Source organism: Pelodiscus sinensis, chromosome 4, assembly GCF_049634645.1.
Source record: "Pelodiscus sinensis isolate JC-2024 chromosome 4, ASM4963464v1, whole genome shotgun sequence".
Taxonomy (NCBI): Eukaryota; Metazoa; Chordata; order Testudines; family Trionychidae; genus Pelodiscus; species Pelodiscus sinensis.
In genome coordinates this window covers 12,714,222-12,737,395 of record NC_134714.1, presented here as the reverse complement: position 1 = coordinate 12,737,395, position 23,174 = coordinate 12,714,222, and the positions used below count along the sequence as shown (strand labels likewise).

Sequence of the window (23,174 nt, the reverse complement as noted above, 5' to 3'; positions counted from 1 at the left end):
AATGGAGAGAGGTAACTATTGGTGTCCCTCAAGGGAACGTCCTGGAACCAATCCTATTCAACTTATTTATAAATGATCTAGAGAAAGGGGTAAACATTGAGGTGGCAAAATTTGCAGATGATACTAAACTGCTCAAGAGAGTTAGGACCAAAGCAGATTGTGAAGATCTCACCAAACTAAGTGATTGGGCAACAAAATGGCAAATGAAATGTAATGTTGATAAATGTAAAGTAATGCACTTGCAAAAAATAATCCCAACTATCCATACAATATGATGGGGACTAATTTAGCCACAGCTACTGAAGAAAGAGATCTTGGAGTCACTGTGGATAGTTCACTGAAAACATCCACTCAGTATGCAGCAGCAGTCCAAAAAGTAAACAGAATGTTGGGAATCATTAAAAAAGGGATAGAGAAGAAGACAGAGAATATCTTATTGCCTCTATATAAAACCCTGGTATGCCCACATCTAGAATACTGCATACAGATGGGGTCACCTCATCTCAAAAAAGATATATTGGCATTGGAAAAGGTTCAGGAAAGGGCCACAAACTTATTATGGATTTAGAACAGGACCCATATGAAGAGAGATTAAAAAGACTTAGACTTTTTAACTTAGAAAAGAGGAGGCTAAGGGGGGATATGATAGTGTGTATAAAGTCATGACTGGTGTGGAAAAAGGGTATGCCTACACTTGCTCCCTAGTTTGAGCTAGGGATGCAAATGTAGCTGACCAAAATTGCTAATGAAGCGGGGATTTAAATATCCCACGCTTCATTAGTATAATCTCACCTGCGCATCATTCCGCTCAACAGCTGATTCGACCCAGGAAGTACGCTCTGGGACGTATTAGTTCAAATCAAACCTCTTGGTTTGAACTAACGTTACTTCTCATTTTTTTCGTCCTTTGCAACCAAGGGGAGCTGTGGGGAAGTGGTGTGAGCCAGGCCACCACTTCCTGCCGCTCCCCTTGGCTGCAAAGGATGAAACGGAGCCAATGGGAGCTGCGAGGCTCTGTGGCCGCGGCACCAGTAAATAAACAAACTGGGGCAGTCGTTAATGTGTTTCTGATAGTGATTTCATGGAATACATTCAGAAAGACTGGTCTAGATGTAGCCTGAGGTTCTATTCTTGGTATTTGTTTTTTTTTTCCCTTCTAAGTTGATAGAGTTAGTACTTACCTTCCTCTTCTGATTAGATCTCCCAACCAAGTAGAAGAATAAGGGTATGATCTCATCAGAAATATTCTTAAGTGAAATTCCCACAATGCTTAGAGATCAACCATTGCATTACAACTCTTATCACAATCTCCATTTGCTGCAGTGGCATTAAAAAAAATAAAAACCATTAGATTGACTGGCAAATCTGCAGCTTTGTCTAAACACATTTCCATTAGAACACCTAAAATACTTCTAGAGATCTATGCTTTGTCAATCAGACAAGAAGTAAGAACTTATTTACTGTGTTAAAATCATTAACAAAATCCTAGAAAATATGAGTGTGATGGAGATGAGGCAGAGAATGGAGATGAGGAAGTGAATGAAAAAGTGAGTCATTGTTTTAGAAACTGAGGAATAAAGCATAAAAATGCATGTAGGTATTAAACAGGCTGTCTAGAGCTCAGTGGGATAGTCACTGCAAAATATTAGATGGATTGCTTGCATGTAAGAGGAGGTTTCTGAGTACGCAGACTGCTATATGGGAGATGCAGGAAATATCCCAGTATATAGTGTGCATAATTAATCCTAAATGGTAGAAAGATATATGTGCACAAATTACAAAGTAGTTATAGGTTATGGTCTGGTGCTTAATATGCTAAGATTAAATAGTCTTTGGCAGATTGATGCTCATTTTCCCCAAAGTGGGTCACAATTCTTTTTAGTCTACTCTTTAAAGCTTTGAAAACACCACATTTTTGTGTGTGCAAGTGAATTGAAAATGGATTTTCATAATTTCTTTGTATCTAATTTCTTAATATGGTTGGACAGATTCTCACAGTTTCTATTGCTAATACAATTCCCTGCAAATAGAGCAGAAAGTTCAGGAGAACAAAAGAAATGATCTAATTTTAGTAATGGTGCAGGCTGAGCCTCTTTAACCTCACACTCTCTTTTATTCTCCTCCTCTTTTGAATGTCAGTATCTCTTCCAACACTACTTCTTTTCATTTTGAATTGAATTCTTGTGCATTGAGAACTTTGTGCAAGGGATTTTTAGATACCTTCTATCCAGAAGTATGCAACATTTGGGAAGTCTATAAAGATTTCCAAATAATCTCAAGTGATTTTATAAAACTCAGCTACACCAACTAAAATTGCTTGTGTTAAAAAACTGTAAATCTGAAATTCCATGTAATTCTTAATCTCATTTATATTAACCGTGCAACATCTTTGGCAAATTCTGGTTTGAGATTCAGGAGTCTGTTGACACTGTAGCTATAACAAAAATAGAAAATGTAGTTGTTGAAAGACAAAATACAGTTTATTTTAGTCCATTTGATAAACAGTTTGCCAGGCACTCAGGCACCAATTCAACAAAACATTTAGACCTGTTCAAAACTTCAGCATGATAAAGTGCTACTGATGTCTTAACTGAAGGCCTAGTCCTAAAAATGTGTTTAAGTGCTTTGCTGGATCAGGATCTCATGGAATAATTCCAACAAACAAAAATTACGCTTGCGTGGGTGAGGTTGAATGTTAATTACTAAGGTTTCCACAGTCCTGTCTCAAATAATGAAGCAAATTACATGCTTAATCTGAGGGGCATAAAACTCTTATGTGGGTATAAATCTGTTGTGCAAAACTGTCCAAGAAAAGAACTGTCCAAGAAAAGGCTCAAGAACAACAAGGGATGTATTGACGCTTATGAAGGGGATTTAAAAGATGTTCCTCTCCACACTGTATTTTTATATGTGGAATGGAGTACAAAAGCAGCAATATACTTATGAATGCAGTCAAAAAGAAGCTAGATATAGAGAGTACTTACATAAAAAAAATTACAGGCTACAAAATGCTGGCCCAACTTTTTTTTTTTTTTGCGCCAGCCCAAATGTGTCTTTTCTAAATGAGCACTTCAGTCATTTTTAATAATTCATGTTAATCATTTGAAACCAGAAATTGTTCAGTGTCTCTTTGATTAATTTAATGGTTTCTTAGTTCAGAAGGGACCATTGTGACCATCTAGTTTGACCACTTGCGTATCACAGATCTTCCACAAAATTTAGTGGCAAACATGCAGTAGGGGTCAGATGGGCATTATTATCAAATCCATTAAATACTGTGAACAGAAATGCTTCTATAATGGTCAGTGATACCGTGTTGCCATTAGGGATATGAATGGTTAACCAATTAATCATTAAGCATCACCCTTAATGGGTGATGCTTACTAGTTCCAGTTAACCAGTGGGGGCTGGAGTGGCTCCCCAGCCGCCGCCAGCCGCTGGGATGCACTGAATCAGCTGGATGACTGGCCAACACTGGGTTAGAATGACAGAACTGCCAGAACCTGACCCTAGGCAGTAAACTCAGACGGCGCTTTTGAAGCTCTGCTGTGACACATTTTAACTGTATTTACATACAAAGCCATGCTCCATAATGTCACGTTTCTCAAACTGTGGGTCCTGACCCCCGGGGGGGGGGGGGAGGAGTCGCGAGCAACTTAGAGGGGGGTCGTGGTATCACAAGGTTTGAGAACCCCTGCCATAATGTGAAATAACTGATGTAACTCCTGATATGGCATTGAAGCACAGTTTCACAAGTACAGTATTTGATACTTTTGTTTATAAGCGATAACAATATATATTTTAAATAGAATAAAAAATATCACTTCCATCTAATTTGGGGCCTCTTAAAGCCAGGTGCCATACACGTCTACCTGGTTTGCCTATAACGTCAGGATGGCCCTGCGCCGGGGTATGTGTGTATCCCTAGTTGAGAACCACTTCTGTTACACAGGTGTTATATAGTTGGGTAAAGAAAAAAAAACTCTCTCTAAAAAACAGAGGAATAATTTGATCTTACTTTCTTGTCCTTTCCTGTCACTGATTTTCTAGTGTTGTAGACCCCCTGATTTAAAACTTCACTTACCCAAATCCAATTATTGGTATGGTTCATTCAAAATTCAGATCCAACTTTTGCAGATCAGGACTATCTACACTGAACCATTCTGTGCTATAGTGCTTCCTGGGGCTCTAAATCGAGGTAGCACATGCAAATTAGGGGAGCCTGCCTCAGACTAATTTTGAGGAGTCCCTGTAGTTTAGATGCGCTATTTTTAAATAAGCTATTTCGGAATATTTCTTCGGAATAGCTTATTTCTAAATAAGCATGCAGTATAAACGTACCCTAAATGATACTGAATTCATAGGTGGGCTGAACATTTCCCCCCCCCCCCCGAAATTATGAAATGTGGGGCCAGTTTCTATAAGAAGTGCTCACTAGCTGAGTCTAGAAGGAGTATTACTGCTAACACACTCTGCTATATTATTATGCTCCCTTACACAGAAGGAAGTATATTTTGACAGGATACAAATCTGTCCCTTGAGTTTTAATTAGGGGAAACTGTAAACTCTTTTCTTTGGGGAGGAGAGTTGCTGGACCAACCAGTTGCTATGAGATTGTTTTTACTTACAGTACATAGAATATCCTTACTACAGTTTCTAGCCTGATCATCTCCATTTTTTCCTCAACTGTCTTTTAGTGCCCTCTTGAGGACAGAGAGTTACAAAAATGTAAGCAAGATTTTTTCAGTTACAGAGGTTGGCCTTGCTTTTGGGACTGCTGAAATAAAAGTGCAATTCTTAGTGTAAGTAGCTGAAAAATCATTTACATTTTGAAAGCAAAGTTCCACACAACAGATAAAAAATTAAAAATGAAACAGTGGACTGTTTTATACCTAGTTATACCTCAGCTTCAGTGGCTGGGATTGCATGACCTTTTAGGGGTCATTCCATCTCTATGGTTCTATGATTTTAGTGCCACCCTTCACATTTTCTAATGTATTGAGCCAGAAAAAGCTCTCGTCTCTTGATAGCATTTCCAGTATAATATATGGAAGCATTGCTGAAAAAAGAACTAAGGTTGGTTAAGTATAACAATTCTACAATATAAACCCTTAAATGCAAGGAAAAGACAAGGTATGGGAGACCTCTTAAATGCCTAGGCTTATTGGTTAATCTTGTTGACTACTTGCATTCCTGCCCCCTTGCTGCCTCTGTATCAGAGGCAGCAAGTGGGAGGGAAGCAAGAGCCAGTGCTGCATGCCTCCCCCCACACTGCTGCCTCTATTAGAGGCTGTAGCAGGAGAGGGAGGTACAGGAGAGGCTGCTTCGTGGTAGCAGCCCCTGTCCACGGGGGGTCCAAACTCCCTGTGGACAGAGGCTGCTCTGCATCTTCTGAAGCAGCCCCTGTGTGTGGCGAGCCTAGGCCTGCCGTGGGTAGAAGCTGATTCTTGGTAGCAATCCCTGTCGATGGGAGGTGGCGAAGGGAGGGTCTGAGCTCCCCACAGACAGAGGCTGTTCAGCATCTTGCAGAGCAACCTCTGTGGACAGGGGCAGCTGCTACCCCGCACTGCTATGTATCAGAGCTGGGAGCTGGTTTTTAAATGACTCCCCTTGGAGATTGGCTCCCCCTGCCACCCTATGCTGGCAGGGGGCTCCCCAGGAGTGGTCCAGAGCACACTAGCTGTGGCCCCCGCTCCCGGGGACTATTGAATAGTCGTGTAACCACAAAGATTTCATGAGGTTACACGATTATTCGATTGCCCAATATCTAACATCCCTAATTCCTGAGTAACAGTAAGACTCTCTGGATCACTGCAAAATACTACATTCTGCCTCCCAAACCTAAGGAAACACAGTAATCAGAAATCTCTCACAGTTTGGCACAAAATCATAATTACAACCTCCGCAGCATTAGCAACTATTCAGTGTTGGCATGTACATAGACTAAATGAATAATGTTGTTGTGTGACTGAGATCTATGTCCCCATGGCTGGTGAAAGCCAGTGGGAAGTACAGAGTTGTATATCATTGCCTATGTTTCTTTGAGGGGGTACAAGCTGCCAGCATCCCGTAAATAAATGATTAGTTAGATGCCTACTCCAAAAGCCACTGCCACAAACAATCCCTCCACACATTGCTTAGTCTTGAGTGTGGGTTAAAGATGACAAATCTAGCAAAATACTAAGTTCTCAGGACTGTTTGGACCAGGGTGGTTATGTTTTAGGCTGGGCTAGGGTTTGTCTGAAGCTCAAGGATCCATGCTGATTTATTTGCATATTGGCTGCTTCCCCTGTAGCTGATTATGGGGCTTTGTTGACATGACTGTGAAGGCTCACAAGGGCAGATGGGTCTGTTTGAGTGACTCCATTCCCATTTTGGACTTCTTCCAAAAGATTCTGTACTGGACTATTCAACAATTTCTCACTGTTCCTGCTCAGTGTACAGATGGGCCTTTTTGGAAGTGGTGTGTGGAGGGGACAGGGAGGCTACAGTGTTTTAAACATATGTCAAGGCAAGTCTTTGTATTCCCATCTCTTCCTATCTTTGCTGGTGTCGTTTGGAAATTGTTCCAGCAGTGAGGGCTAGCTTGTTGAAACTCAAGATGAAAATAACATTTGGAGGAAAGAGGAAATGTCAAACGTATCAGCAGCCACAAATGGAATCATGGGTCTGAGCCCTGCATTAATGCAATTTGTATGTACAGGGAAGGGCAGGGGTGGGCGTGAGTTTGAGGTCAAACATTGCTGTGTAGGTGTACCTCTGGTGACCGAAAAGACATCTAAAAATGCCGCCTTTCTCTTCCCCCTTGCGTGGTGAGAGGGAAATAATAGCACAGAGATAGATTTGGGGTTTGGAGGGTTTTTCAGGTTTGCTTTTTAATGTCGCTTGGGCCTGTTTTTGATTAAGTTTTATATTTAAATATCTCTGCTGCTCCCAGAGAATTTTTAATACTCTCAATTCCTAAAGAGCAACTTTCCAAGTAAGAAGACACAAATCCCCTACAAAGAACTGCTCCTTTAAACTTAGAAAGCAAGTCAATATTACATTGAAAAGGGAGCATCTTCGACCCAACAAGAGATAAGTCATTAATAAAAGCCTTGGTCATTGCTACAACAAGGAACAACTAAATGTAGTTCAGAGTTTCATGTCAATTGTACCAACCACCATTAAAAATCTCTTTGATTAAATGGGAAGGGAAGGAAAACCAGTTAATAGAATCATAGAATACTAGGACTGAAAGGGACCTCAAGAGGTCATCGAGTCCAGTCCCCTGCCTCCATGGCAGGACCAAATACTGTCTAGGCCATCCCTGATAGACATTTATCTAACCTACTCTTAAATATCTCCAGAGATGGGGATTCCACAACCTCCCTGGGCAGTTTATTCCAGTGTTTAACTACCCTGACAGTTAGGAACTTTTTCCTAATGTCCAACCTAAACCTTCCTTGCTGCAGTTTAAGCCCATTGCTTCTTGTTCTATCCTCAGAGGCCAAGATGAACAAGTTTTCTCCCTCCTCCTTATGACACCCTTTTAGATACCTGAAAATGGCTATCATGTCCCCCTTCAAACTTCTCTTTTCTAAACTAGACAAACCCAATTCTTTTAGCCTTCCTTCATAGGTCATATTCTCTAGACCTTTAATCATTCTTGTTGCTCTTCTTTGGACCCTCTCCAATTTCTCCACATCTTTCTTGAAATGCGATGCCCAGAACTGGACACACTACTCCAACTGAGGCCTAACCAGCGCAGAGCAGAGCAGAAGAATGACTTCTCGTGTCTTGCTCACAACACACCTGTTAATGCATCCCAGAATCATGTTTGCTTTCTTTGCAACAGCATCACACTGTTGACTCATATTCAGTTTGTGGTCCACTATAACCCCTAGAGCCCTTCCTGCCGTACTCTTTCCTAGACAGTCGCTTCCTATTCTGTATGTGTGAAACTGACTGTTCCTTCCTAAGTGGAGCACTTTACATTTGTCTTTATTAAATTTCATCCTGTTTACCTCAGACCATTTCTCCAATTTGTCCAGATCATTTTGCTTGGTATCATGTGCAAACTTAATAAGCGTACTTTCTATGCCAATATCTAAATAGTTGATGAAGATATTGAACAGAGCCGGTCCCAAAACAGACCCCTGTGGAACCCCACTTGTTATACCTTTCCAGCAGGATTGTGAACCATTAACAACTACTCTCTGAGTACGGTTATCCAGACAGTTATGCACCCATCTTATAGTAGCCCCATCTAAGTCGCATTTGCCTAGTTTGTTGATAAGAATATCATGTGAGACCGTGTCAAATGCCTTACTAAAGTCTAGGTGTACCACATCCACCACTTCTCCCTTATCCACAAGATTCATTATCCTATAAAAGGAAAATATCAGATTGGTTTGACAGAATTTATTCATTACAAATCCATGATGGCTGTTCCCTATCATCTTGCCACCTTCCAAGTGTTTACAGATGATTTCCTTAATTACTTGCTCCATTATCTTCCCTGGCACAGAAGTTAAACTAACTGGGCTGTAGTTTCCTGGGTTGTTCTTATTTCTGTTTTTATAAATGGGCACTATATTTGCCATTTTTCAGTCTTCTGGAATCTCTCCGGTCTCCCATGATTTTCCAAAGATGATAGCTAGTGGCTCAGATACCTCCTCTATCAGCTCCTTGCGTATTACATAAGAACATAAGAACGGCCGTACTGGGTCAGACCAAAGGTCCATCTAGCCCAGTATCCTGTCTACCGACAGTGGCCAGTATTCTAGGATGCATTTCAGCAGGCCCTGGTGACTTGCAGGCATCTAACTTTTCTAGGTGATTTTTAACTTGTTCTTTTTTATTTTGTCTTCTAAACCTCCCCCCTTCCCATTAGCATTCACTATGTTAGGCGTTCCTTCAGACTTCTTGGTGAGGACCGAAACAAAGAAGTCATTAAGCATCTCTGCCATTTCCAAATTTCCTGTTACTGTTTCTCATTAGCTTTAAAGTGCTCTAAGTAAGGTTTTCATTAAAAAAACCTCTAAAATCTAGGACTCTTTGGTCCGGCAGGACCTCAGATGTTCCTGTGCCAGAAAGCGCTGGTGGCCAAATGGCAGGTGACAAGAGAACCTGCAGCTGGGAGTTTGGCCAGAGCCGGCAGCAATGGAGCCAGTGTTTGGGTGACCCACTGGGGTGGGGAGCCCAAGGCTGGCAGCATCAGTGGGTCCAAAGTCCCAGCCAGAACTAGTGGCAGTCAGAGCTGGCATCCTGGTTGGGGCTGGTGGTGGCAGAGGTGCTGGCATCCCGGACAGGGCCTGTGATGGCGGCGGCAGGGCCAGCATCCCAGCTAGGGCTGACTGTGGCATCCTGGCCAGGGCCGGGGCTGACAGTGTTAGCCAGAGGCTGGTGGTGGCATAGAGGTCAGGAGCCTGGCTGGGGTGAGCAGTCTGAGGCCAGTCGCCTACCTTGGGCTGGCAGCGGGAGCAGGGTGGCTGACAGGGGCTGGTGGCTGGGAAGGGTGCAGCTGGGGTTGGAAGCGGAGTCAGCGAGGGGGACTGCAATTGAATTCCCCTGGCTCATCAAATTCCCTCGTTCAGGACCAGTCAGGTCTGGAGGGCGCCGGACCAGAGAGGTTCAACCTGTACAATTTATTTCCTTTTCCTTCATAGAGCCTTTTAAAGGGAGAAAGTCATCCTTGACAGATTTTTAGATTATATGAACTGTCCTTTTTGTGGAGAAACAAACATTTAGTGAACAGATCAGAAGCTGTTTTTGCTATCTGACCATGTTTTCAAACACACAAAATGGGAGAGAAAAGAACAGCAAAGATAGATAATGCAGCTTCTGTCTAGTTCTATTTCCAACCTCATTGCTGGAGAAAAACAGACTCAACACATAGTCTGATCAGCCAGTCTGAGACCTGGCAAATTTGTACCAGCATTAGGTTCTTTAAAGTATTGCTTTTATCTTGCCTCTGCTATCATAGGCTGTGGCAATTTTGCAAGAGGCATCTCAGCGACTGAGCCAGACTCTCTCTCTTTCCTTTTTTTGTGACTTTTATTTAATGTTAGAAATAAGAAAGAGAAGAAATAAGACAAGGAAGGCAAATGAAACACTAAGGCTACGTCTAGACTGCAAGCCTCTTTCGAAAGAGGCTTTTTCGAAAGATACTTTCAAAAAAGCCTCTTTTGAAAGATACTTTCGAAAAAGCCTCTTTCAAAAAAGAGCATCTAGACTGCAAGCAGTACTTTCGAAAAAGCAAGCCACTTTTTCGAAAGAGAGCACCCAGGCAGTCTGGATGTTCTCTTTCGAAAAAGCCCTGTTTGCATTCAAGAACACCTTTTTTCAAAAGAGCACTTTCAAAAAAAGGTGTTCTTCCTCGTGAAATGAGGAGTACTGCCGTCGAAAGAAAAGCCGCGTTCTTTCAATTTAATTTTGAAAGTATGCGGCTGTAGTCTAGACGCAGGTGAAGTTTTTTCGAAAAAAGGCTATTTTTTTCGAAAAAACCCTGCAGTCTAGACACAGCCTAGGTGTTGTCCAGGACTTAGCTGAAGCCAGTAGAGGGTGATGTTATCTCATTGTCTCTCTCTGATGCATTTCAGGGTCAGGATGAAAAAGGCCCAGTGGTGAAATAGTGAATCCTTGTGTCCCAGAAGATGGGGGGTAGCAGCCATGATGGTAAAGCTTGCTTCTTCCAGTCCATACATTCCCTCCTATTTCCAATGAGTGACTCCAAGCTAAACAATATCCAAAAAAGGGGGCAACCTCATTCCATTAGAAGTAGCCAACCAAATGATACTTCAGTGATTTAAATTATAAACATTTCTTCTCATTTCTAGATTTTTTCTGCTTGTTATTACATCAACCTATGACTTTACTAGGAGTTCTGAATACCACCTAGAATATTTCTTTTAACTTGAACAATTCATTTCATTCCAGTCTGTCTCCCAACTTTTATTGACTTTCATGAACAATCTTATGTAATAGCCTGAGTTGGACTTTTGTTGCCTTGGGTAACTAAGTATAGGCTTCTGCACAACAATTCACTGTAGATTCAGACTAGCTCTCCCTTTTTTAGAGGGTAAGATGATCTTGCATCCTCAAACACCACCAGCATTTGTAACACCCGCTGCTATGCATTCCCCCTTTTAGCTACCTGAATCCTGCAAGTTGCCAGTTCATTTGCTCAGGAGTCGAGGAGCTCTCCTTGATTTCTTCCATCTGACTGAACTTCTGTTTTGAAATACAGTAATTTACTTTTCAAAAAAAAGATTTGGAGTGCCACAAGTACACACTTCCGAGGGAAGCTGAGTTAGTCTGCAATAGGAAAAACTTAAAAAACAACAAATAGTCTGGTAGCCCTTTAAAGAATAACAAAACATGTAGATGGTATCATGAGGTTTCGTGGGCACAGCCCACTTCTTCAGATGACCGGAAAGTTGGATGTCCAGAAGCAAGAACAAATGGGGGGAGGGGGAGAAAAGCTTCAAAGGGAAAGACGAGCCAGTCTGTAACAGGAAAAACTGACAGACTCTTTGTTGTTTTTTAAGTTTTTACAAGTACACACTGTTAATGTTTTCTAGTCACCAAGCTGAGCATATGAACAAAGGCAGAAAAGGAAATACCGTGGCTTTTGTTATATTTTTTTAAAGACAGGCTACTTTTCTTGAGTAGATGGAAGAACACAAAATCAGAAAACACAAGCTATGCTATAACTTTATTCACATGAATAGACTGGGTTTTCTCATGGGAGCAAAGTTCGATGTGTGCCTGGATGATTGTAGGATTGGGGCCTGATATAAAAAGGCATTGGAAGAACAAGAATAGCTCTGCCTCATCTCTCACAGAGCAAGTTAAAAATAATGATACCATGTGAATAAAGAACAAACATCATCATCAAGCCCTAAATATTTCTAGAAAATAAGCACCTTTTCAATGAAAGTAACTACTCCTGGGAAAAAATAGTACAAAAAATTAATTGTCAGATTATGTGTGCCACTGTAATCAACATGCATGGAGTACCTCTGATGTGTTCTCAAAGCTGTTACTTAAATGCCATTTAAGGTCAATTAAATAAACAAAATTCTAAAGCCTAATGACATAAAGACATAAATAACATAAAGACCTGTAATGGTCAAATGATTTGGTGTTTAGCCCTTCTTGATTTAAAACAGCAGTGAAAAATGTTGGAACCCTTGAAGGTGATTTTGAAGATGGAGAAGTGACTGTGCTGCACAAACAGCAATCAGGGACAATTAAGTGAACCCGGACAAGTGCCTCATTCTCTGCAAAGACTGCAAGGGAAATTGCACTTTACATTTCAGTCTCGTTGCATTTAAAATAAGGCCCCCAGCTAAGTCGTTTTTCAAGTCCAACTCCAATCAAAAAGATATTGCTTAAAATCTTCCCATTGCTGTAGAAATGAAAGGAATGATTGTCTATGCTGATGAGCCTAGACGATTGTCTTGGAAAGAATTTGACAGTTTTGTCTACCAGTCCCATTATAATGTTATTACAGCCCCTGAAGAATACTGACAATGTCTGAATACTGGATTGAGTGTTGGGGCTGTTTAGGGTAGCTCTCGGTCACTGCAGATTTTGTACAGTTTCTCTGAGAGACTGTGTTCTGTACTGTATATAGATTTTCCATCTAGGTTTACTCTTAGGCAGATTTTCAGACAGCTTCTATAGTTACTAGCAGATTGTAAACTTTTGCAAGGTACAGAAAATAGAGAAATATAAAAGGGGGAAAATTAGGAATTTTAGAAGGAATTAAGTCCCCATTTTGCAGCTCTGTCTAGTTAAAAGCTTGTGAAATACGCACTGTTCATAAGCAATATTTTCTATAATCTGATAGTCAGCCTAGGCTGTTTTTAGCTATACGACTCCTGAAAAATTATATTTATATGTGGAAGTTGCATCATTCCAGTGATTTTTGTTGTGAAGGCAGGAATGTATTATACTTAGAGCCTGAAGCTTTCCACATCTCTCCAGGTGCCTAAAGATGGGCGGCTCACTTTTGTTTCAATGTTTAAACACAGATTTAAATGCCTACATTTCAAGACATGAAAAAGTTGGCTTGTCATCTGCATATTAAAATCATTTCTATCAGCATTCACACTGTTAGTAGGGAATGAGGAGTAAAGGTGATGTGAGATGAAAACACAACACTGCCTTTTACTAACGAATGGCTACACTCTTGTGCAATGGAGAGGACAGGCTAGATACTTTATTAAGGGCTAGACTGGGAAGCCATGTGTCGGAGCAGTGCAGACGTGTTCTTCCTGACGAGCGGACCATGGGATGAGTTGCAACTCAGAGAGTCACAGATTATTCCATGTTTCCCTTTTGCGCCAGGGAGTCATTTGTGCTAGCCCTGTACTGAATGTGGCTTGCTTTGCCCTCTGTTCCAGCAAACCAATGCCTAAGGGCAGGGGCAGCCCATGACTATAGGCCAACGCGGCTGTTGCCTAGGGCACCGCCTTTAAAAGGGCACCCGATGATGACATCACTTCATTGACCACCATTCAGGCTGGGGCGCCGATCGCGTGTTCCGCATGGGGCACCAGCTGCCGCAGCCCACCTCGGGCCGCTCCTGCCTAAGGGGCACAAAGCTGGCCTATGTGAGAGGAGGAACAGGTGGCTCAGCATCAGTTACTTTATGCTACACACAGAGACAAAAAATTCATCTCACTTGCACAGTGGAACAGCACTTTTTGCCCCTTTACTCATCTGCCTCAACAAACTGGCTACGTCTAGACTGGCATGATTTTCCGCAAATGCTTTTAACGGAAAAGTTTTCCATTAAAAGCATTTGCAGAAAAGAGCGTCTAGATTGGCACGGATGCTTTTCCACAAAAGCACCTTTTGCGGAAAAGCGTCCATACCAATCTAGACGCGGTTTTGCACAAGAAAGCCCCGATTGCCATTTTTGTGATTGGGACATTTTTGCGCAAAACAATAACACGTCTACACTGGCCCTCTTGCGCAAAAGCATTTGCGCAAGAGGGCTTTTGCCCGAACTGGAGCAGCATAGAATTTCCACAAGAAGCACTGATTTCAGACAGTAGGAAGTCAGTGTTCTTGTGGAAATTCAAGTGGCCAGTGTAGACAGCTGGCTTTTGCGGAAAAACTTGCCAGTCTAGACATAGCCACTGAGTCTCCTAGAGCCAGGCCACACATTTCTGTTCATTGTCATTAAACCATGCAAGGCTAGCACTGCATTTGTTTCATCATTCAAATCTAGATGTTTTCCTGATACGGTTTTACCAAACATTTGTCAATGTCTGTCTCATCTTTCTGCAATTCAGATTACCCCCAGCTCCAGAGTCCCAGGCTATGTCTATACTATAGAGGTTTTTTTGGAAAAATGGCCGTTTTTTTTTTTTTTAAAACTTGCAGAGCGTCCACATCTCAAGAGCATTTTTGTGCAAAAAAATTGAAAGAACAGAGGAGTTTTTCTGGTGTAGGTATTCCTTATTCTGCAAGGAAGAACGCCTTTTTGCAAAAGAGCTTTTTCACAATAAGGTGTGCTTGGACAGGGAAGAGGGGTTTTTTTGCACAGAAAGAGGAAAAAGCACAGGTGCCCTGGTGACCATTCTGTGCATAGCAATCAGAGCTTACTCTCGAGAGAGAGAGAGCATCCATGCAGTCTGAATGCTCTCCTTCGCAAAAGCGCATTGCATTTTCGATGCACTTTTGCAGTGTGGACACAGTCTTAGGCAAGAAGTTTTTGTGGAAGATCTCTTCCTATAAAAGCTTCTTGTGCAAGAAGCCTGCATTGTAGACGTAGCCCCAGGCCTGCAGTGTAACAGGAGCTGGGCAGGCAGCTGGTATGGCTGGTAGGGTTGCCAACTCTCCCAGTTTTATCAGGAGTTTCCCTGAATCAGGCTCTCTCTCCAGAAGGCGACTGCTGGCAACACTTTTAACAATACTAAAGAGAGACTTATTGCCTTGTGTGGAGGTTTCCTTTGGCAGAAAGGTGCTGCAGGGGATAGTCCAGTAAAAATAGCACCATAATGGCAATTTTCAAAAGTGTGTGTGGGGATCTTGTTTCTTTCGGTTTGTTCTCTTAATCCTTTAATCCTTCTAAGCCTCCCTACTCCTGTTCACTGCTCTATACCTTACACAGGTATCCAAATTATGGGAGATGCTGCGCTGCAGATGAGAAAATTTCTTACAGTAATTTCCTTTCTGCTAGCACCAGCTTCCACTATTCCACACTGTACCCTGTGTGGCATTTCAGTCCTGGTCATTTTATATGGACAACTTCTGGAAAGAATAATAGAAAATTAGGGTTAGAAGAGACCTCAGGAGGTCATCTAGGCAGTGCCCTACTATACCTAGTTACTTGGGTGGCTCTGGAATTATTAACAAAACATGTAGATGGTATCATGAGCTTTCGTGGGCACAGCCCACTTCTTCAGATGACCAGAGTTATCTGAAGAAGTGGGCTGTGCCCACGAAAGCTCATGATACCATCTACCTGTTTCATTAGTCTATAAAGTGCTACCAGACCATTTGTTGTTTTTTCTGTAACAGACTAACTCAGCTATCCCCTGAAGCTCTGGAATTATAGTTTCTAATTATTTTCTTCAAGTTTTTACACACCTTTGGAATGAACCATCTCGTGGCAAGCTGGAGAAGAGGGTGTAGCCAGCATGGGCTATGCCAGAAACTGGAGACCAGAGGGGAATGGCCCATATGTATCAGAATTGTGAGAGAGACTGCTAGTGGGAAGGAAATATTCAGTAAAAATATTTCCATTTCCATGTGTGGTATTTTCTGCTGTTAAAGAGTCTTATTTATTATTTTATTAGAAGAAGATGACTCAGAAGAGGTAGTAGTGACAGTGACAGCAGAGGGGGAAGGCAGCAAAGGAAAGGCTCTGACGGTAGGGAACTGCGACAGACTTTTCCTGATGCCAGTCTTTCATTGCATGAGGGAAAAGGTCTAGCAGTGGGGCACAACACTGCTAAAAATAGTAGCGTAGACTGCTTGGATATGTAGAGAGCCATAAAGAGTATGCACTTTAGCATTCAGGAGTGTCCTTAGTCATTTAAGCACTGCCATCCCATCTACATTGCTATTTATACCTGTGCTAGTTGGGCATGCTATGTATGTACTCTAAACACTGCCATAAGTGCAGATCAACCCTAAGGGGAAATGTGTTATTTATAGCATTTAAGTTCTCCAAGCCAACACCTCTTAACTGCATCTATGTCCAGTCAAACAAGAATGGAACACAAGTAGCAGGAATCTAACATGAAAGACATGTATACATCCCCAAAGATATCAATATGGAACAGCTGAGCTCTGAAAATAAAACAGAAATGTTACCACCAAAATATTTAAAAGGGAATAGCAAAATATCTCAATTATTTTGAGATGAAGATTTTGTATCCTTTAGCTTCTATTCTACAAGGGAAAATCATAGTGTGAACGTATCTGTGACTGAGAAATAAATTATTATTAGAAATTGGATACCAGGATATTCTTCTTCCTCCCGATATAAACTATCTAGGCCTGTTAGGAAAAACAAATGCAATATTAATTTGTATGTATAGCACAGCAAATATAAGCATCAAAATTATGATGAATTTGAATAAAAATTAATTGGGAAAACATTTATTATAATGCTCGTAAAACCTTTGGGACTTTGTAAACTGTTGTAAGACCAACAAGAAAATCCATCCATGATAGAATGGAAAAAGGCATGAACCATCTGGGTCTGGGAGAGGACATCCACTCAAATGCATCATTGTTTTATGAATCCATCCAAAGACTGAAAAAATTGGAGAACTATGGTCAAAGAAAATGGGCCAAATCCTGCCACTCCCAATGAATACTGTCTTATTTAGTAACAGTCTCACTGATTTCAATGGGATTGCTTATGGTTTAAAGCATCACTCAACAAGACTAAGGGTGACAGAACAGGACCCTATCTAAACCAAGGATTTATCTTAATACTTAAAAACATTCCTTAATGGGCAAATCATGGTCCCAATAGAGTAAACAAGTGTTTTCCATTGATTTCAATGGTGTCCAGATTTGTCCCAATGTATGAGTATCTATATAATAAGATTACAGGATTGACATAGTGTGTGTCATTCTGAGCTAGAATGGCAGTTTGAAGTGATGGAAAAAGTTACAGGTATGGTTGAGAGCTCTATTTTAGAATAGTACCAGGTTCACTCTCACCAAGATTTGCAGTCTGCTTTCATCCAATTTTTAAATTCTCAGCCATTTTGGCTTAAACTCTTACACCTGTGTTGTGTACAGCTATAGTAAGGCATTTATCTATGCCATGCCAAGAGTCTAGATCACTGTGATATCCGAGTTAACCAGTCACCACCCTCACTCTACATCTGATTTGCATGCAACAATGTAATTGGTTGTATGAGGCAGACTGTACAGATGGTGTCTTACTCAGCCCAACGATTATATCCTTGCGACAGCATGAGCTTTCAGCTACTAGTACAATAATAAGTGTGCCTAGCTTTTCTTAAGCTTTTTGGGTATTCTGAATATGTAACTATTAAATATAATTGCATGTTTGCATATAATGGAATAAACTTCACCCATAGTCAGTATCAGCCCCTGGTAAAAAAGGAGGATGACTGATGTCAGACTGGCAGCCGGCAGTAAAACTTTGCCAAAGAAATCCATGAAATGAGACCTTTATATACCCTATATGAAATGAGGGCATTCCTAGTAGAACATTCATTCCTGAGAAGCCTACTGCATCATTTTGGACAGATGTGATCAAAGAAAAATATCCAGAAAAAAAGACTGGTATCTAGTAATACGGGACATTAAGTGGAAAAAGTGCAGAGCTGGCTCAGACTCTTATGAAAAGGAAAGTACAAACTGCATGCATTCAAGAGACCTAATGGAAGGAAGCAATGGCAAGAAGTATCGCAGAAGGCTATAAGTTATTATACTATGGCACATTGAAATATGATTCTACCATTTGTCAAACGCTATATTAACTCCATGTCTCTTATTCAAACAAAATTTGATAATCTGCTAAGAGCCTGGCTAGTGAAACAAAAACAAGAGCCTTTTCTCCACAATTAAATTGGATGAAATGAGAAAATTCAAGAGACTGCAAAAGAAAAGAAAAAGTGTTTTCAGTTTTGGCAAGCGATGCTTCAGTGGCATGATTTTCAGAAGAATAAAAAAACTCCAAAAGATACTGAAGAAATGGTAATAGCCACTAAGGCTAATACCATAGATGGTTTATATGCCTGTCTTGAAACAGAGGATGAGGACAAAATATAGAGACTGGCAAAGACCTATAATGAGAGAACTAAAGATATCAGTGAAATCAAAGTAAATAAATATAAAAGTGGAATTATTTTAATGAGAACCAAATTAAGGAAATTAATTTGGAGAAACTATTTTGAAAGTTTTATGAATGAATATAACCCAAGAGAACCAAGCTCTCTTGGTCTCGAAGCACCTAGAAAAAATAATTGAAGAAACATCAAGCAATATGAAAAATAAGAAAGCTCTAGACCCCGATGGTATACCACAGTACCAGCAGATGTATGGAAATGGTTGGGGCCAGCAGAGGTGAACATATGGGCACAACTCTTTAATTTTATCATAAGGACTGAGAAGATGCCTGACGCACTGAGAAACAGCATAATAATATCAATTTTTAAGGGAAAAGGAGACAAACAAGACTGTGAACTACTGCAACATTAAAAACTCATGAGCCACACAATGAAGATCCGGGAGAATGTTATAGATAGGAGACTACCAAGAAAAGTAAAGGTCAATAACAATCCATTTGGATTTATGCCAGGTAAGCCAGCAGTGGATGTTATGTGTGCACTAAGATTACTTGTGAAACAATACAGAAAAAAAGAGGATACCCTGCATATAGTATTTATTGGTCCTGAGAAGGCTTATGACCACATTCTCAGAGAACTCATCTGATGGTGTATGAGAATGAAACAGCCATCTAAAAGGTATATCAAAATTGACCAAGACATGTGTGAGGGTACTAAAAGACGGCCATGTGCAGTTAGAAGTGAACAAATTAGAGTTAATGTGAAAGTGATACCAATTGTGGAAAAGCAAGGGAATCCAGGCTTAGATGATTTGGGCATGTGAATAGAAGGTCAGAAGAATATATAGGAAATAGTGTGTAAACTTAACATTAAAAGGTAAGAGAAGGCTTAGAAGACCCAAAAACATGATGGATAGATGTTGAAAGATTTGATTAACTGCAGAATTTTTGAGAAATTGCTTCAAGACAGACCGGAATGGAAGACTCAAAGCATGAGAACTAACCAGAATGGTTCTGGCTGCATTTGCTTATGATGGACTAAGAAACGAAGATAAAGGGACCAGGAGGGAAGAGGCCCAGGAAAACAGCAGGGCCGTGTCTACATTGGCGCGATCTTGCGCCAAAGCGGCCACTTTTGTGCAAAAACTTGCTGCCTGTCTACACTGGCCGCGAGTTCTTGTGCAAGAACACTGATGTTCTAATGTATGAAATCAGTGCTTCTTGCGCAAGAACTCTGATGCTCCCACTCAGGAATAAGCTCTCTTGCACAACTGTTCTTGCGCAAGAGGCCAGTGTGGACAGGCAACATGAATTTCTTGCGCAAGAAAGCCCTATGGTTAAAATGGCCATCAGAGCTTTCTTGTGCAAGAGAGCATCTACACTGGCAGAGATGCTCTTGCGCAAAAGCACATCTCTTGCGCAAACGCACATGCCAATGTAAACGCTCTCTTCTGGAAGAGTTTTTGCACAAGAACTCTTCCGCAAAAGAGTTCTTGCATAAGATCATACCAGTGTAGACACAGCCCCAGTAGTATACTGAAATGAATAGTATCTGGCTGCTGTTTATATGGTCTATGGGCTGGAACCTGGAGTAGTAGGCAGGTTCAGGTTCCCCCACCAGCTATGGGCGAAGTGGCCTAAGCCCTGAGAAGGGGACAAGCCTTGTGTTGAAACCTGAGAACAGGGCTGCATTTAACGACTACAGAGTTGAGGCAGAGGACCGTGATGTGGGTAAATTAGACAATTTGTATTGGATTCTTTACAACTCTGTTGGACTTTGTGACTTGGCTAGAGGGCTGAGCCACTAAGGATCTGCCAAGTGAGGTGACAACTGACAGGGGGCACCAGAAACAGGAAACAGATGGCACTCCTGCAGAAGCAGAAGGTGCTCAAGAGGTAAATGCACCCCATTACAGGTTGTTAGTCCCAAACCATGTTTCTTAGCTTCTATACAGAAGGACAAGGGTTTGAGTAACTTGTGAGCTAGCACTATGCCATTCAAATAGATGGACAGATCTGTAAGTAGCCAAGAAGCCATATACGAGCATTATCTGTGCACTGAAGGTAAGATTTCAAGCTGAGAGAGTCCAAACAACTGTCCAGCCTGAATTTTTACAACAATTTCTGGTTTAGGAAGACTGTTGTCTTGTTTGTAGATGGCAAAATCAGGGATTGAATGAAGCAGGCATGGAAATGGCTGGAATGTAATTCTTATTGTTAATTCATGTAAAAATTGGTTTAATACACACAAAAAGAAGGTAGCCAAAAAGGGAGGGTTTTTTTAGCCCAATAGAGGATGGAGAATGAAAAAGGTTAATGGCATTTCCAGATCCTATTGTATCTCTGTGATAGGCCAAAAACAGATTTCAGACAAGTTCACAGAACAGATCAGAAGGTGCAATGCCCCGATTAACAGTCTCTCTGAGCTTCTGGTTATGTAAGAGAAGGATAAAACTTACTTGGCAAACAAACAAAATGCAATAACTGAAACGCAATAGAAGCTAATACTTCATTTTTTCACTGAAACAAAAAGTTCCAGCAGTTTGGCTGCAGCAGTGGGCCTTTCCATTTATTGGACTATATTACCTGCTGACATGTATGCCTTCGTCACTGGCTGGAAGGAAGCTTGAGATTCAAGAGGGAAAATCATGTACCAATGCACATCTTTCTAACAGCAATAGTTCTCAAGTACATGATGTTCTATATTTAACTGTATGGAAATATCGCAACCAAGCTATTTTTCAGCTAAAAAGGAGCCCAGCATTTAGAAAATAAAATAAAATTATATATCCTCACATCAGAAATCCTTGTCATACATACACAGTCCTCCCAACCATGTTTCATTTGTTCTGACTGCAGTATGACTACAAGATCCGTATGTATCTATTCTTTCATCCAAATGCATTAGAAACTATCTTCTAATAATTTACCCAACCTACTTTTCAAATGTCAGCTTCTTCTTTCCCGTTTCTCTAACTTGTTTATTCTTCCCTTTGAAATACCCAGCTGCACAATATATTTTTTCTGATGTTTACGTGCATTGGCCAGCCAGATCTGGAGTTATCCCAAGTTACTCTTCTCTGTACTTGAATTCAATCTAAATTTAAACCTGAAAGAATAGTCAAAAGAAGTCAGCATGAAAGAAAGAAACATGTTCAGGGCTACTTATTAATGATGATGATCCTTACTTGGTCAGATTTGAAAACAAGAGGACTGAATGGTTCGGCATTGGCAATGGCACACAGCTCTTTTCAGTTCTAGACTCTCATTTTGAATCCAGCCCAGCATCCAGGTTAGCAGTATTTGGGTGCATCGACACTGCACCCTTATCTTGAAATAAGCTACACAATTTGAGCTACATAAATTGCGTACCTTATTTTGCGTTAATTTCTAAATAGCATGCTATTCTGAAACCTCCCTTAATCCTCATGGAACGAGGCTTACGAGGGCATCGGAATAGTGTGCCCATTATTTTTCGAAATGATGGGTTTGCTTAAAAGATGAAGAATAGCTGTCTTGGGATACTTCTGGTATCCCAAAATAGCTCCACAGTGTAGACGTAGCCTTTGAAAGCAGTTACTTTCTGAGAGCTGTTCAGTGTGATGTCATTGATTCCTCTTTTGGTAGTTTTAGAAGAGAGAAATAAGATTTAATAGTCATGGAAAACAAACTATATTCACACCCTTATACAAGATCAGTGTTGAGGAATATTGGGTAGGGCAATGTAGGGAATCTTTCACTGAAATTTTCAGGACAGTATCCATTCTGTTGACATATATGGGATTTGAGTCTCTAGGCCTGAAAACCCAGCACTTTTCATGAGTACTAACATACTAAATTCTCTTTTAAAAAAAATCTCGTAAGGAGGACTCTCTACTAATTCATGAAACCAGAGCTCTTGCTAAGTCTGCAATGTATTATATTCGCATCTATCAGTACCTGTTAATTTTGAGCTTTGATGGGCATGCAACTGCACTTTAAGAGCTTCCATAGGTGATGCTTAAAAGCTCAATAACGGCTACATGCTTAAAGTGAACTAAAAAAAAAAAATCACATTGAGAGAACACTAAGGATACTGGAGAGCCAATGGAAGCAATTACAGTTCAGGATTAAACCTTCATTTGAAAACACTAAGGTTTTCAGGGCTCCCTTGCTGCAAGACTTTTTGTCCTGTTGTGCAAGCACTGAATATTGATATAGCCCATCTACTATTACTAGGGAGAAAAACAATAACAGCAGCAACAACAGTCTGATCCCAACACTAAGTCAATGGAGTTAAAGCAGGGTGTGAAGCCGGATCAAAGACATGTCATGGTTTTTTTTTTTTTTTTTTTATTAACTCACTCCAAAGAAATGAGGCAATCAGCAAATACACATTCACATAGAATAATTAAAAGAATTAAGATAGGACTTAGTTTGTGTTGCAAACCAATATGTTCTTATGTGGAAGTTCACCATATGTTCTCCAATACCTAGACACAAAGATGAGCCACCTTAACCTCCTTAATACGCCCCATTTTGCTATGCATTGGAGCATACATTGCTGTACATGGGTGGTTTAACTCAAAGCTTTCAAGTCTTTAAATGTCATTTTAATTGTGATTATATTAAATGATATCAACATTACTTGGGTGAATATTTAATTTTGTGCCATCAGTTATTCCACCATGTTTTTAGTCTTAAAGAGAAAGTAATACAAATAATAAAAATGATGAAGGTGTGAATACATGCAATGCAAATCATTTTTGGGAGGAGGGGGATTATGTCTTCTTTTTTGTAAGCAGCTCTATTATATGCCATGCAGCTGCAACCAGGCTAACAACAACCATATGATGGAATATCTTGTAATCCGGTTGTAGGTTTCTGTCTATAGAGACAATCTCCAAGTAGATGA

The 23,174-nt window shown here is 40.7% G+C and overlaps 1 protein-coding gene and 1 long non-coding RNA gene across 2 annotated transcripts in view; one reads left to right on the top strand and one right to left on the bottom strand.

Moving 5' to 3' along the window:
* Positions 1-23,174, top strand: part of LOC142829061 (uncharacterized) — an 84,101-nt gene that overhangs the window by 9,361 nt on the left and 51,566 nt on the right. The gene's annotated exons all lie outside the window — the stretch shown is intronic.
* Positions 21,077-23,174, bottom strand: part of LRRC9 (leucine rich repeat containing 9) — a 110,590-nt gene continuing 108,492 nt past the window's right edge. Inside the window, exon 34 of the mRNA XM_075926333.1 lies at positions 21,077-21,389. Within this exon, the coding sequence (XP_075782448.1) occupies positions 21,341-21,389 (49 nt within the window). The 3' untranslated portion in view covers positions 21,077-21,340. The remainder of the gene's footprint in view (positions 21,390-23,174) is intronic.